Source organism: Gymnoscopelus braueri (genome assembly GCF_963280865.1).
Source record: "Gymnoscopelus braueri genome assembly, chromosome: 3".
Taxonomy (NCBI): Eukaryota; Metazoa; Chordata; class Actinopteri; order Myctophiformes; family Myctophidae; genus Gymnoscopelus; species Gymnoscopelus braueri.
This window is the reverse complement of record NC_137612.1, coordinates 25,053,226-25,069,664: the sequence shown is the minus strand read 5'-3', so window position 1 is coordinate 25,069,664 and position 16,439 is coordinate 25,053,226. Positions and strand designations below refer to the sequence as shown.

At 39.2% G+C, this 16,439-nt stretch overlaps 2 protein-coding genes across 2 annotated transcripts in view; one reads left to right on the top strand and one right to left on the bottom strand.

Moving 5' to 3' along the window:
• The window catches only part of dhrs3b (dehydrogenase/reductase (SDR family) member 3b), a 280,407-nt gene that overhangs the window by 76,290 nt on the left and 187,678 nt on the right, over positions 1-16,439 (top strand). The window lies entirely within an intron of this gene.
• Positions 11,000-15,316, bottom strand: LOC308081866 (uromodulin-like; the record flags this gene model as incomplete). Its single annotated transcript, XM_080423485.1, has 7 exons — positions 15,231-15,316; positions 13,014-13,300; positions 12,497-12,639; positions 11,824-12,066; positions 11,333-11,492; positions 11,152-11,233; positions 11,000-11,019 (listed from the first exon to the last, which is right to left on the bottom strand). Exons 1-7 carry the CDS (start codon positions 15,298-15,300, stop codon positions 11,000-11,002), a joined length of 1,005 nt encoding a protein of 334 aa, XP_080279611.1. The 5' UTR covers positions 15,301-15,316.

Sequence of the window (16,439 nt, the reverse complement as noted above, 5' to 3'; positions counted from 1 at the left end):
CAAATGTCCAGTGAGAAGCCATGTGCATGCAGATCGAGGTCCTGCCAATCCGATATCTGTCTCGAAGTGTGCCAGGGTTTATCTCGTGCCCTCTTCTCCCCTCCACTCCACTCCTCTCCTCTCCTCTCCTCTCCTCATTTCCATGGAGGCGTGCCTCTGAACCATGTTGTCAACGCATGATGTCACTTCCTATTGTTTGTAGAAATGAGGATCATTCTGAGGGGAAGAAAAAAAATGTCTGTCTGTCTGTCTGTCTGTCTGTCTGCACTGCACTGTAATAACAACGTATTTTTAGAATTGAAATGGAATAGAATAGAAAGATCCTACTGTCATTTTTATTTTGGTTATGTTAAAATAAATACAATTAACTCACAACATTTACAGAGACGCAATAATGATCCTCTTCTACTTTTTTCTCAACCTCTATCTATGTTGATAGAAAAACGCAAATGCAGTATTTACAATCACAAGAGAAGGAAAGGAAATTGAGAAAATAAATAGTTGGCAAGCCACGTTTATTTGTACAGCCCATTTCAGCAGAGCATTAAAATGCCAAAATAAATTAGTTCTACTTGCAATTTATGCATTTCGTGTTGCATTTAGTTTCACATTTTGGCATTTTGCCACTGCCTGATTGTATTTATTTTAAACCAAACAACTCATAGCAGTAAGCAATCATGCATTGTGTTGACAGAAGTGTTTGTGTGGAAATGGAAGTCTAACAGCCCTCAATGTCTGAGGAGTAATATGTTTAATCTCCGCCAAGCCGACAGGCCGGGAGGTGGAGATTGTGTTTTAGCCCCTGTCCATGTGTGTGTCCGTCTGTGTAACATCAGACACTGCTTGTGAAAACATCCAAACTAACTATCCATTATATAGGTATTTTTCTTTCCAAAGAGAAATGGTATTTGAAGTTTATCACTCTCTGATCAGATGTCAAGAATTTCATTGTTTGGGAACATTCAATTATGTAACACAGGTTAAAGCATTAGGTGGTTTTTCAGATATGCTGTCTTTGATTAATTCCTTTTGGAGTTTAAAGTGTGTCAAATGTTGTGTATTTTCCTCTAAAGGTGGTGGATCAAATGTATGAAGTCCCAAACGGAAATATAAAATAACGAAAAGATGTGGTACAGTGGACATGAAGATTTCCGAGCAGTTGGCCGTTCCTCACACACATCAAAAAATTGTTCTGTTTCATTAAGTACTGTATCGGCCAGAGTGGAGTGGAAGTGAGTGGAACATAATTGCAAAACCTGCCCTGCATATTAAAAATCAAATGAATCAGTGACATGTTTAATATTAATGCAATACAAATTTAAAATGTGAATAAAGAATTAGTAGACTGCATATTGATCTACCTGTACTGCATGTTGAGACTGAGTAAGTATTCATTATCATGAATTACAGGTGATTCTGAATTATTTATTTCATCAAGTGTATTAATCAAGTGTACTCATGAAATAATTTGACTTGGTTAGACTTGATAAAAAACAACAGACAAGCAGCAACAAACATATTAGAAAAGGGCACACTGTGGAGCGCATATCCCTGGCAGGCCGACTGGCCTACCCAGGGCAGTGTAAGGTTCAGGGTTCAAGGTTGTTCTTTATTGTTTATTGTTGTTCGTTATATGTTTACTTTACCATACAAATAGCAGCTTTAAATAGATAGGAAACATTAAACAGTTCAAACAAAGTTGAAGTCAAATTTAAATCTTGGAAATATGGTCCAATCATAAAGATAAGCATTCCCACGTGTTCCTAATGGTCAAACACCCTAAGGTAGACACCAAGTTTGCATTTGTAGCTCATCTAGTTCAAAAGTTATAGTGAAAAACATTTTTGAGTGCCAGTGATCCTCAGGGGTCGCCAGCTCAGGCCCTCTTGCTAAATCTTTATTGCATGCCCATGGCTACATCTGGGCCAAATTGTATGCTTTTATACTGACTTGCACAAACAAGTCCTTCAATTAGCTTTGATGTTTGTCATCTGAGTAAATAATTGCAGCAATCTTCGTAAGAAATGGACAAGAGCACAGATAAAATGGGAGATATTTCCTCATTCAAATGCACCTGGAGCACCAATAATAGCCTGAATAGCCACTATTTCTAAGGGACAGCAGCGCAGATGTTCAGTCCCCCGAGTCTGGTGATAGCTAAACATTCTGAAAATAGAACTTTGTGCAATACCAGTAGACCCTTTTGTCCTCTAGGGTCATTGTCATTGAATATGATACTGTAATAAAGGCCAGTTACTTCACCAAACGGTTAATTCCAGGTGTTATCTGTACCACCCTTGTTTACCCTCACATTTGTCATCAATTTATTGATATAGGACTTCCTTTTCTATATGGCTGGCCATTTCGGTCACAGTTTTTTTGCTATCAATATCTATGTATTCTTCTTCTGGATGGATGAATGTCTGTCCACCACATTGGCCCCAGACAACACATCTCATTAACTTCTTTGCTGCAACCAGAAGATGGCCTCTACTGATTTTGGCGACCCATGGCCTTTCCATTAACGTTTCCCTTAGGACAAAATTTCCACTTCCGCATGAGAAATCTCATAATGAAATGGGCAGACGGAAACATGCTGAGCGCTTAGTATAGATGAACCCTACTGATGTTGTGGCCTTTCCATTAGTACCCTTGCATCCCTAGATCCACAGAAAGCTTATCTACTATTTTCAGCGAAGTGATGGAGGGAAAAGAGTGGACTAAGTACAGAGGGCAACTAAGTATTAATTTACTATAGGGTTAAATGGTTAGGGTTAGAGTCAGACTGAAATTAATATTCTAGCTTTCATAATTTGTAAATATTGTTGCCAAACTTGGATAAGAAGCACAGTATTATTGAATCTTGTAAAATAATGTAGGCTTGTGGAGAATTGTTTACAAGAATTGTTCACAAGGTAACAACCTGAGAAAGATAGGACTTTTTGGCAAAACTGGGTAGGCTTTCAAGCTTGAGGAAAACCTTATTTTTTTCCTAGGTAGCATGTTATACACCTGTATGGTGTACCCTGGTGTCTCAACAAAGTAGTGCATAATCACAATGTCCCACGTTTGATTCCCAAATCAGGACCTGTGCTGTGTTTTTCTTCTGCTCTGTCCATCCATGCTCTCCTGTTTACTCATCAATAACATTCTGTACTCACATCATGAGGTGCTTATTATACAACACATCATATCTACTGTAACTCATAAAAAACTGTACATATTTACTTGTCTTCTTTGAGAATATGGTGACAAATCATCTGTGATACGGGCATGGTTATGAAGATAATCTTTTCTTTCTGTCCCATCATAATGTTTTATAAGTGGCACCTAATTCTGGTATTCTCTGTCACAGGGGCCTCGAGCTATCAAAAAAGCCTCAAATCCCTAAGCTCCAGAATGAAAGGAATCTTTGGAGACTGTTCCACCTTACTACCACTGTCATTGTTTTTCATTGGATAATTAGTATGGAAAGTTTACTCCTGGGAATTTTGTAAGACAATTTGATGTACTTTCAAGCCCCCCTCCTCTATCTTATTTACTTCTTTCATGACACAACATCAAATCAGCTGAAAGGCTATTTCTTAAGAGAGGGAGAAGGAGAGAGAGCCCAATTCGGGGCAGAATGAAGCATCACTTTCCTAACAACAGTTTGTAAAAACAAAATCAATCTCTGAGTAGTTGGAATGATGCCAAGTCACTGAGCTGTCCAGAGGTGTAAAGGGAACATGAGAATGAAATAATGCCAAAGCCTCAGATTGTGGCAACCTTGTCAGTGAGATAGGAAATTGATCCTGCTATGCTTTGCCATTGCGAGTCCCCAGGTATTCATTTGGAGAAAATAACAACCAGGCTAACGTTGCTGAGATCTTGCTATTAGTGCTGTGGCCACTGCAGCCTCATTCTAGAAGTCTCAGGCTAAATTCATCATCCCACTGTGCAGCTGTGGCTTATACAGTATAAATTAATCCCACATGAGAGAAAGATTAAACAACGGGGATATTGAGTGGTTATAAGGATCAGTGTGGTAGCAGAGACAACCATGGAAGGATTGCCTTTAGTTCTGTTTATGAAAACACACGGGCAGTGTTTATATAAGGCAGTGATCCCAAATATGAACTAGCAAACTATATGGTCAAAAGAAAAAAGATTTACCAGGACTGTTTTCATTCTTCAATATTGAAAGCAGCCCAGGTTGTCTGTTACACAAATTCCATGCCACATGGGGAATATGGTTCTAAGGAGTTGACAGATGTGGAGACCCTGGCTTTGACTTTACACTGCTAAGTTCACCTGGCCCTGACAGAGAAAGGATTGACAGACTGATAGCTCTCTCTCCATTCATTTATATTACAGTATGTTAGATCAGGGGTGCACAAACGTTTACAGCAATGACCGAAAAATATTCATCCATGCTGATTGGGACCAATTGTACAGTAGTATTTATCCAAGATAATTGAATGACAATTAATTGTTTGACTTCTGACAACAGCCATGTTTTTACTAAAGCTATAACATATGTTTTTTCAAGACACACCAAAGTCTGCTCTCAAACGTACATGAACAAGTGCATGTACTGTAACACTATAAGCATTTAAATGATCTGAAAATTATTTTTGAAAACAAAGATTACTGCAAATGAACGGAGTATGCAGTACGTTTTCTTTTTTGAAAACAATGCAATTAAGTTTTCATAAAATGGCTGCTCATAGCAGATTCCTTCCTAAACGATACATCCACACTTGACAGATATCTCAATATCCCTGGATTAGAGTTCTTGCTTGAGAGGCCCACAGTCAGCCTTCTCTGACTCAACTTCGATTTTAGTGGTTAATTAATTCAGTTCCAGCACAATAGTAGGTTGAATGTGATTGAAATGGGAGTATAGCTTGTGAAATATAGAATGTAAAAAATAAACTTTTTTCTTTTTTAAACAGCAGGGTATTTTTCATTTGTGTCGTAACATTTATATAAGTCAACAAGCATGCTGTGTAAATTTAGAGCCTCAACAGGAGGGCTCTTCCCGTGGATCAAGCAGGGTGAGAACAGAGAAGCTAAACACTTTCCAACTGCAATTAAAGAACGGTCCATCAATAAATGATGAATGTCATGCACAGCATGATGTTTGACTTGCAAGAAGAGTGCCCTGCATAAATTCATGGCCCCAGCAGGGCAGGGAAACATGGGGTACAGGGGAAAAGGCAAGAGGATGTCAGTGTGGGCCACAGTTGCAAATGTCACCTCCTCCCCTTGGAAGGCTTCTCGGAATGTGGGGATAGATATCCAAGATGCTTCGGCAGCTGTCATTTCCTAAGCCATCCATTGACATTTGGGCATTATGGGCAGCCTGCCCTGTGCTAGCCCAGGAAGTATACGGGGGGCATAGGACAGGGGTTTTTCTACAAGCCAAGGGCACAGCAAACAGAACTAGACGCGTCGCAATTCAGGGCAATTGCAAAGTGTGGTTGCGCCGACGCCGGTCGGGACTAGAGGAATACGCTGGGAGGAATATCGTCGGAGGCTGCGCCAATTACATTGTCACGTCACTCCTGAGATCACTTGCGTTTCATTTTGAGAGGATTGATCCCCCCAAAATAAGGTTGTGGCATCAAACGGTTACGTTTTGCGCATTTGTGCTGCCCCCTACGGATTAAAGTGGAAATGCTTTTGGGGATTCGTTAAGTAAACCACCCTCGACATGTGATTCAAATTTGGGATCGATTGGACGTTTCGTTTGTGATTTTTGGCATTTTTGGTAAAACGGGCCCCTCCCACTAACTTTGGAAGCCAATTGCGGACGAACGGTAAAGACTATCAAAATGCCGTTTGGATAGGTTTATCGCATGGGTCCATAGATCACGTTTACCGATTTTTGTGAGATTTGGGAAAAATCTGTAGGAAAAGGTGCAAAAAGTGTGTTTTGAAGAAAATTCAAAATGGCGGAAAATCTTTCCTGACGCAAATGGGCGTGGCCTATATGGGGAGATGCGTCGTAACCCAAGGAATCCAGGGGAAAAGAGATTTTTATTCTACGACCTACGGTTCAAGAGTTAAAGGCCAAAACGTAAAGGCGGCTGTTATAGCGCCACCATGAGGCCGAATGGTGTAATTATTTGTATAATAATTTTGGACTAAATTATGAACCTCCCCTCCAAATCTGGTAACTCTAGCTCTTACGATTTCTGAGAAAAAAATACTTGAATTTGAGTTTTTTCACTTTTCCATTAAAGCGGATGGGGAAATTTAATGCACTAATAAATCAATATCAATTAAACTATTTAACCAATCTCTTAGCAAAATACAAGCGCACGATTCCCGGTCAAGACGGTCATTTTGACATATGGCACGAAATTGGGGCAACCACACTAATTACAGTTGAAGGATAGTTATGTTCAGAGTAGATCAATGTTAACATTAAGAAACATGATTTTATCCAGTGGTACAATAAAGAGTAGCATGACATTAGTGTCACACTGCAACCTATTTAAAAGATCCAGAAAGATAACAACATAATGTTAACAAATTATCAGAACATCGTGGGACTACACTACTACCAAGGTAAGCAAAACAGGTAAAGTTTGGTCCATCAGGTAGTTTTTGTAGAGAACCTGGATCTGCATTAAAATGTAGGCATTTAAATGCATTAATATAGGTTTTGTGTGAATAATTTGATAGATCTTAAAGGTGTATATTGCCTACAAGTTGTTTAGATGTTATTTAAACATATGATTTAATTATAAGTATATTAATATCCTTATTAAATAGACGTTTACATGACGTCTAAACAACGTTCATAGTCTATAATAGCGTTTAACCCACTGGGCATTTTTCGGGCTATTAGACGTCTAAATAACGTCTAGGCTAAATCCGGTTTATGAGTGGTCTAAAAATGAAAGTTTTTTCGATGTCTAGGCTAAGCCTAGACGTTCTTTCAACGTCATTTGAACGGTTATATATTTATATCTAGACGTCCAAACGACGTTGAAATAACGTCTAGGCTAGGTTTAGACGTTGAAAAAACTTTCAATTCTAGACCACTCATAAACCGGATTTAGCCTAGACGGCTAGGTGACGTTTAGACGTCATTTAAACGTCTAATAGCCCGAAAAATGCTCAGTGGGACCTTGTAATGTATGAATCATTTCTCATGAACATGTTATAGTTAAACTAATACTGCAGATGTTGTGTCTACTGGCTGTGGTATCCATGACAACAGGAGTTGACGTTGCACTGTGGCTCTAGAACAATGTAGTGGATAGTTGATGTATTTCTATCTTCATCAGTACTCCTTACTTCTTCTTAAGAAAAGACCCACCCCACCTGCCTCTGATTGGCCTACCGAACGCCCCCTTCTGTGACGCACACGGAAGTTTCCAGCTTGCCCCCCAGAAGCATAGAGGAAGCGGAAGTGCGTCCGAGATGCCGACGCTTCAGAGCCAGAGGAGGCGTCTACCTTTATATGTCTATAGCCAAATTCCATACCCGAAAATCTCGGCCACTCGCTCACTCCCACTCGGTCACTCCGACTCCAAACCGGATGTGCTCAGGGTCCAATTATTCAGTTGCTTCTTGGAGGAGGCGAGTGGAGTCGAGTGGAGGAGCCGACTCCACTTTTTTTTTTTCCCTTCTCCCGTGACGTATAAATGGTCCTCCTCCACATGTGGCCACACAAACAATGCTTGAAACCCGAAACCATGCCCCGAAAACACCGGCTGCCCCCCCCTCGCCCCCGCCGATCACTCGTTGCCCATCTCACACACACACACACACACACACACACACACCCACACACGGTGTAAATTAACTGAAAAGACGCAACAAGCCACTGGCTTTATTGCTTTGTATGATATAAAGTATAATACAATTATATACATTGTAGCCTAATATATTGTGCACACTTATACTGTCTCAAAAGCTGATAGTTCATTTCTCTCCTTGCATGCCTCAATGCAGTGCATGGACTACTATAAATTACTGTGACAAAGATTATGTTTAAAATAATCTATTGTATTTATATATAGACTGAATATAGGGTGACTATATTCTGAATTCCCCAAAAAGAGGACACTTTACGCTATTTAACTATAGCCGTACTCATTCAATTCTGAACCGATTCTTACATTTAAAAAAAATTCCAGCTGTTTGAGACGTCATAAGTGATCGCGGAATTTGCCGTCGCTTTGAAATGACGCTAAGTGCAGTCCGATCCTTTGACGGCAACCGCTCGACCACTCCGTCCTCACAAATTATCCTCGGCTCCTCGCAGGGGCGGGGCTTAGGCGCGAGTGGAGGAAGCGAGGAGAGTGAGCGAGTGACCGAACTTTGGGGAATGGAATTTGGCTTATGCTTCCATGTCTGTGCCCAGTGTGTTCTTGCCCTCGTTTTGCTCAACCCCTCCCCTCTCGGCCCCTCCCCTCTGCGTGGCCTTGATTGAGAGACTGATTCCACCTGGGCACCCAGCTGTGTGAGTCTGAGTTAATGAGACAGCCAGAGTATGTAAAGTGTGTTCAGTAATGCTGTTGTTTTCAAGAGTATTTCTGAGCTTGGCATTTGTCCTTTGAGGTGTACAGACATTTATAATGGATCAAATATGTACACAAGAGTGTTTATAATGGACAGTGGACACAGTGATAATGGATCAAAGTTTGCAATGCTCAGCATTGTGCAGCAGACAGTGTTAAATGTAGGCTAACAAAATAAAACAAAATTATACAAATAGGTTCAAATGGGCATTATAGTTACACACATTGATTTGAGCAGGTGTCTTTCACTGATACAACGTATTTTAAAGTATAAAAACACTATAATATACTGTATTTCACAACTGTCTGTAGTGTTAATATACAGTAAAATCATGTTGCCTAATGTAGCTAGATGTTAACCACAGCACACAAAGCTATATTTTGGGGGAAACTGAAAAGCCAGTAAGCTGATGTTCAACCTGATACAGGACATGAGATGTCTGTCTGTCTGTCTGTCTGTCTGTCCATAATTCTGTCCATCTGTCGAGCAGCATAAGTTAGAGAAGTAAGTTAAGAATATATTTATTTAATTTCTTAATGAATTAATGAAGCAATATTACACCAGAGGGTGTGCATTATCTTGAGTATTGACACAACAGTGATGAGGTCAGGAAATAAGCCATTGTGCTTTTATGAGCGATCTAATTTAGAGGACCGGGTATTGTGAATTGTACTTCCATATACTGTTTCCATGTATTTTCTAAATAAAGTATTCAATCAATCAAAAAAGGAGGCAAAGCCTTGTTGAAGAATGATGTGGATCTACAGTGTGTCTGATGTGTTGTTGTTGTGGTTGTGGTTGTTGTTGTTGAAGGTTATTAGTTGTGACAGGGTGGCTGTATTAGTTCATATGATTGGCTTGGTGGAAACACTTCTGTCTATGTAGGCCTATTCCTCATGGCCTTTTTATTAAATTTGTATTACTTTCTATCTTTTCGGTGGGCTCTATTTTTCTTTCTCTCGTGGGGGGAGGGCTTTATACAAATACGTTATTGACTATTCTTATTGCTTTTAACGTAGGATATCATGATCACACAAATGAATGTTTTTTTCGATTTGGTGGATTTTAAAACTGCACAAATAATTTACAAAGCAAGACATTATCTGCTTCCTGGCAACATACAAAATGTGAGATGTAAAATAGAGTGTAGCCCTGTGCACGCACCCACATGCGTTTTGAGCTTGTAGATCTGCTACGTTTGCTGCTTGAATTTGAATCCTGACACCTGATTCGAATGATCTCCCATTCAATGCATTGATAGCATTCAAAGCCGGTGATCCTGAACAGTAACCGTTTTGGACATATGAGGTTTCCACCCGACAGACGATATGTAAAATATGTCCAAATCAAATCAAACTTGGTAGGTTACTACTGTAGTATTGGTGTAACAACCCAAGCCGAAGGCAGCTATGCTGGAGGTATGGATGGGCTTTACCAGAACATTGAAATAACGAATTAACCTTGTTTGCATTTGTTTATGAGCTAAAAGTATGATTTTGAGACCGTTTTGCCACTCAATGAGTGAATGAGAGTAAGTAATCGTTACTATCTGCACCTCTGTTGTTGGCTCTGAACAAAAGACAGCAGCAACAACAACAAAAACAACACAACTTAGAATCAAAGCAAGCTGGCAATAATAATAATCTAAGCAAAGACTAAATAAAAGATTACGTCACCCTTGGTCCACAGACACCTGTGCAAGAATTCACTCTGAAAAACTCCTAAACCAACGATTTCATTGGTTCATCAAGATAAAGGTGAGTGGAATTTGATTGGATAATGTTAAATAATTTGTGGTATTGTACTGTATATTTTGGCCCAATCATTGGATATTCATCCTACTGAGAAGGATATATTATGTTTAATAATTGTGTGTATTGTGAATAATCTACTGTTGTGTACACAGGGAGGATTCAGTTATAGCTGATGTTTGAATAGAAGTGCTTGTCAGTATCACCTTGTTTTTTCATTATTGAGTTAAATTAGTTATGACACACATTAAATGTGTGTCATAACTAATTTATGTGTTTTTCATATCCTTCTTGACATCACATTTTTATGTCAAGAAGGATATGAAAAACATTCATTGATCAGTGTGTTTTCTTACATTTTTAAAGCACTTTTATAAGCATTGAGGCTACATATATTCTATTTTTGTATAAATATACTTCATCATTGATCATTCACATATTTCTATATTTACTAAATAACTATATAATGATTTATTTGGGACTTGAACCTTGAAGAAGCAGACACAGATTTGCCATTTAATGCTCAAATCATCATTTATTTGTAACCATCTTATTGATTACAGTATTTGTTTATTTTTTTCAGAAGAGAGAAATATAAAAATGGTTAATGATTAGTTAGATTAGATTAATCATAGCATAGCATATTTATGAAACCTACGCACCAAATAAAAATCATACGATTAGAAAATGTAATATATTGGAGTCAGTTAACGATGTCCGCTGGTTCACTCCACCAGCTTGTCCCCTGAAGATCCAAAGCAAAGAGAAAAACACAAAAAAATAATGTAATCCACTTTAACATTATTGAGATGTCAGCACTTAAGATCCTTGTATTTCATAAAATACAGTTTTTCTTATTGTTGTTCTTGATACTCACAGGTGATTGGTCCAATGGTGATGGGTTTGAAGCGTACAGGTGTGGAAACGGAGCGACGACGGCGACGCCTCCCTGAGCAAACCTGTGAATGGTGAAGGAATAGCAGTAAGCACACAGTTTGCTACTGACTTAACTGTCTGGTGTGAAACAGCAGAGTGTGGAAAGAAAGTGTGAAACTTACAGGAGAACATGAGGAGGCTCTCTGGTCACACAGGTGGAGGCTGCAGTGAAGGTAGATATCTCTGTAGTTTCCATGGAACAGGAAGAGCAGGGCAGAGAAACGAGCCTGGAGGGAAGAGCCGCTCTCATCCACTTTCACCTGACGACGGTTGATAGAACACCTGGAGAAAAGAAGGGTCACGTTGTAGGCTCATCCCCGTCAGTCTTTTCTTTTTAGTTAAATGATTTTAAATTCATACTAAGACACTAAACTTATAATAAACAGTTTTCACATTATAAATGCTACGCTATTGTAGACTCATGCGACATCACTGTTGCATCCAACATTCTTCTCTTTTCATAAGGATTTTACATTCATACAAAGACTCTGGACTAAGACTTCACATTATAGTTGATATCACAACCCCATACCCCACTCCCACCCAACGCTCTCTTTCATTGTTTGTTTATTGTGACACAAGCCATCTGCTGAGGCTGAAGAATGAAACATACTTGTTTTGAATGAGGAAGTGTCGCATGAGGTCATCAGGGCTGGAGGAGTGAGTGGCGTAGCAGTCGTCCAGAACGACCGCAAACCTTGGATCTGTTTCCCCTACAGATACTCCTACATGCAGGGCAGAGCCCACTGGCAGGGTGACTGGGCCTGCTGGGTAAGGCTCTGTGTAGTTGGAGTTTTGGAACAAGGACATGGAGGTGTTGGTTGGTGAACCCACACCTGACGTGCCACCTTTAAGCCTGTCAAGGAAACATATCATTTAAAGGATCAAGCGGTATCAGATGGGTTTGGTTTGGCCGAGTGGCTGGCTGTCACTATAGCAGAACATTTTTTAAGTGCAAACTTAAGAACTGTCTTGGAAAAAATACATATTAATGGCCAACATTAACTAAGTATAAAATGTGGCATACAAGTTGAAGCCTGAAATGTAATATACTAGTCTCTTCTTGTATGGCAGCAACTAGAGGCCATTATAACAATGGCAGATGAATTAATAAAGAACCATTCAAAACACACTTAAATCTGTAACCTTTTTTCATTTGTCTGTCTTTTCACAGTTCTGTACCAAGGCTGTTTGGTGCAATGCAGTTCACATTTATTGTACCACAATACATTGTATATTCACTGTGTTTTCACTATCATTTGCAATTTTGAAAATAGGTTACTCACTGAAGGTTTGGTCTGATGGCCACATCTAGGCTGGTCTCTGTGTCCAGAGGATAGACACAGGAGAAGGGAAAACTCACAGGAAGTGAGTTATTTGCAGGATAGATAAATAAACTGTTGGAGTAGATGGCATGGGTGTTGTTGGTCTGAAAGACAGAGGTTAACAGAATGGTCAGTCCAGTCAATCATCTAGCCAGCTGGACACACAGTATCAGTATACAAGTACAACACATAATTAAACAGAATGACTGAAAAAAATGAGTAAATAAATAAACAACCTCTGTCCAACCACAAAGTAAGTTTGGATTCCAACTATATATATATATATATATATATATATATATATATATATATATATATATATATATATATATATATATATATATATAATATATATAATATATATATATATTGTACTGTGGCCAACAACATCACTTTGGCAGCCACAGCACAAAAGAAAAACAACTGCTGATGAAGACAATCCTATAAAACAGCTACAAGTCATCAGACAAATCCTCACCGTCAATATGTTTCCACAGGTGTCAGCCTGACGTTCCACTTGGTACCACACTGTTCCATCACGCTCTGTGAAAGATGAGCACCGCGGGTCGGCCAGGTGACCAGAGGATCCATTCAGACCAGAGGATTGCAGACCAGTCAGCAGCAGACCAACCTGGATTTGACTCTGACCACAAATAAGTCCAGCAGTTGAAGCTGGAGGTGGTTGAGTGACAGTAGTTGAAGGGGGTTGAGTGACAGGAACTGGAGGGGGTTGAGTGACAGGTTGAGGATACTTTGATGATAAATCTAGGGAGGTAAAAGCCAGGTTTGATAGTTATTACAGCACATCTTTAACAATAAGCATTCAAGCCTTCTACATCACCAAATACGTTTTGTTTTGTAATATAATATTACAGATGAGTATTTTATGAATAATTTACAACACCACTTTACCTGCACAATAGGCTACACTACATCCGTTTGGTCGTAGAAGCTTGTAGACATAGTAGTTCCGACAGTTCTTGACATGGACGGAAGGTGCGGTATGTGCACTCTGACAACAGTCACCACCCCACTTACCACAGGTGCTGCGCTGTACAATTTTATCTGACTCTGCAGGATGAGGCTGTGTTATCCATTGAGGAACATGCGTTCCACACTTGTAGGATTCCACACATGTCTCTGGCATCTGGGCACTGCTTTGCCCCAGGAACATTCGATACCACCCTTGCCAGTTGACTTTGGTGTCACAGCGTATGTTACCATCGCTGTAATCTGTCGCTCTCCAGGCATCATTCAGTACTGTGTAGTGATCACAGGGATCTACACAGCGAGAGTTGATACAGTCCTGACCTAATGGACAAACCACATTGCCACAGGAGAACTGAACAGATCTTTTGGCCCTGGAGGGAGGCACGAGGCACTCAAAGGAGCCAGGTGTGTTCACACAGACCTGAGACGCAAGGGTGCAGTGTGCGTTAGGGAGGGAGCACTCATCAACATCCACACAGCCTTTCTCTGGTGACCATCTGTAACCTTGGTGACAACAGGAGGAATTAGTGCAGAGCTTTACATCGTAACAGGTGAGGCCATCACCGACGAAGCCATCTCTACAGACACAGGAGACTGATTGGCTGAAGAAGGTGTCGCCTCTCTCTGGTTTGACGGGAGACTCAAGGCATTTAGCCTGATCATGACAGGATTCACAGCTCAAGTAGAAAGTTGTACCTATGAAAGGAATTAGACATTCTCAGGCTATTCATTTTGGCAGGTGTGAACATTATATAATAATAATAACAATAATAATAATAATAATAATAATAATAAGGGTAATAATAATAATAATAATAATAATTACTATTATTATTATTATTATTATTATTATTATTATTATTATCACTATTACATTTAAGATAAGTCATTTTGGTGAAACAAGCTACAGAACTGTACAGATTTGTTCAACATGCCCAACCATCCTGTCTGTTCAAACACACACACACACACACACACACACACACACACACACACTTGCGTGTGTGTTAAATGACCGCTCTACAATTTAAAAGTAACTAAAGTGACTAAAAAGTAACTACAGTGCAAAAAGTAATCATAGTGAGTACAATTATTTATAAGAAAATAAAGTGAGTAAAAATACTTACAAGTAGTTAAAATTTGTAAAAATACTTAAAAGTTGTTAACGTTAGTAAAAATACTTACAAGTTGTTAAGATTTGTAAAGAAAATACTTTAAACTACTTAAGATGAGTAAAAATATTTAAAAGTTGTTAAAATAAGTATAAATACTTAAAAGTTGTTAAAATGAGTAAAAATACTTTAAAGCACTTAAAAGTTAAAGAAATCGGTAGGTTTGTTAAAATGAGTGAAATGTACTTAAAAGTACATCAAGTGAGTAAAAATACTAAAAGTAAATACATTGCATACAAAATGGTCACCAAAAAAAAGGTCAGAGCAGCCTTGAAATGAATGGACAGGGATTTAACATTGTTCTTCTAGTTCATATATATCTTTATTATAAATCAACTCATGGACCGCTTACTTCAAACTGGGTGTGATTTTTTTTCCAAAGTTAATTCCAGGCATAGGAGCAGAGAACATGAAGCCCCTTTTACGAAACTCAATGTCTCTTTATGTAATAGGAGTACCAACCAGGACACCCATCTAATATTAATGTTAAATATCATATCTATACCAATGAGAGGACATTAGAGGCAACTTACCTGGACTGTTTCCAGTAACATTCTGTATGAAAAGAACTAACAGAACAGCTGACACTCTCATGGTCCACATCCTGGAGATCTGACACAAACCTGTTGAAAATGTACAAAACATTTTTAGACAGACATCACAAAGAAAAAAAAAATAGAATGTAAATGTTCAAAATTGACAAAATATGTTATTATACAGAAATCTTTAGATGCCTATGTACAATGATTTGCTTATCCTCTTACCTTGCAGAGGTTGTGTGTTAAGATTCAACCTGGAGGTGAGAATGTATAAGCCTCTAGAGCTCAACAGTGACTGCCCACTTTGTGAACATCTCCGCTTCCGGAAGTGACCTTCCATGATTGATGGTTGGGAAGGTGACATACCAAAATCAATGACGTGAAAAACTGTCATCGTCTTTAGTTCCGATAAGGCGATAAACAACTTGAAAAGCTCAGAATACCTAAGCAGTGACAAAGTCGTTGGTGTCATTTAAGTATGTTAGAAATGACCTTGTCTAATTGCAAGCAGAGCTGATTCATATCTACACGTATCTCATTACTTGGTGTGTGTCACTGGGTGCTATCGTCCATGCAGTCAAATTCTGTTGAAGCTCATAACGACAACAATTAAGAAATCCTCCTGGACTACCCTTTATCTTAATGTTATAGATCTCTCCCTGTACTCCCATATAGTTAACTAAAACTACAAAACAACAACAACAAAAATAGAACAAACAAAACAAAACAAAAATGTCCACAAAAAAGTTCAGAAACGTAACTTCGGTCTAGTATTTCTCCCCTCAATAATATCATTTGGTATTGTGTTTTATATTATTTTTATTGCTGATTAGTCACCTTTACAACGAGGTACAGATTGTAAGGATCGGGCATTCGTAGAATGAGCAACACAGCTAAACGTGTGGGTAGTGCCCCCCCCCATATGCTTCTGTTGGTAATCGCTCTTGTTTTGAGCGACCTGCCAGCACACACCTGCTGAGAGGTGACTGGCACCTGAGCATGGGTTCTGCAACTTTGTTGAGTTTGTGTATGCTCCAAGCAGCAACACTGCCCCCATGGAAAGATGCCACGTTTGTCCCTTCAGGATAAGGCCCGTGGTGCAATAGACCAAGTGGAAGCTGGTGTTCCGTTATGCAGAGTGGCAGCATTATTTGGTGTCAGCCCTGGTACCATTTACAAACTTAGGACCAAGTTCTGTGAGAC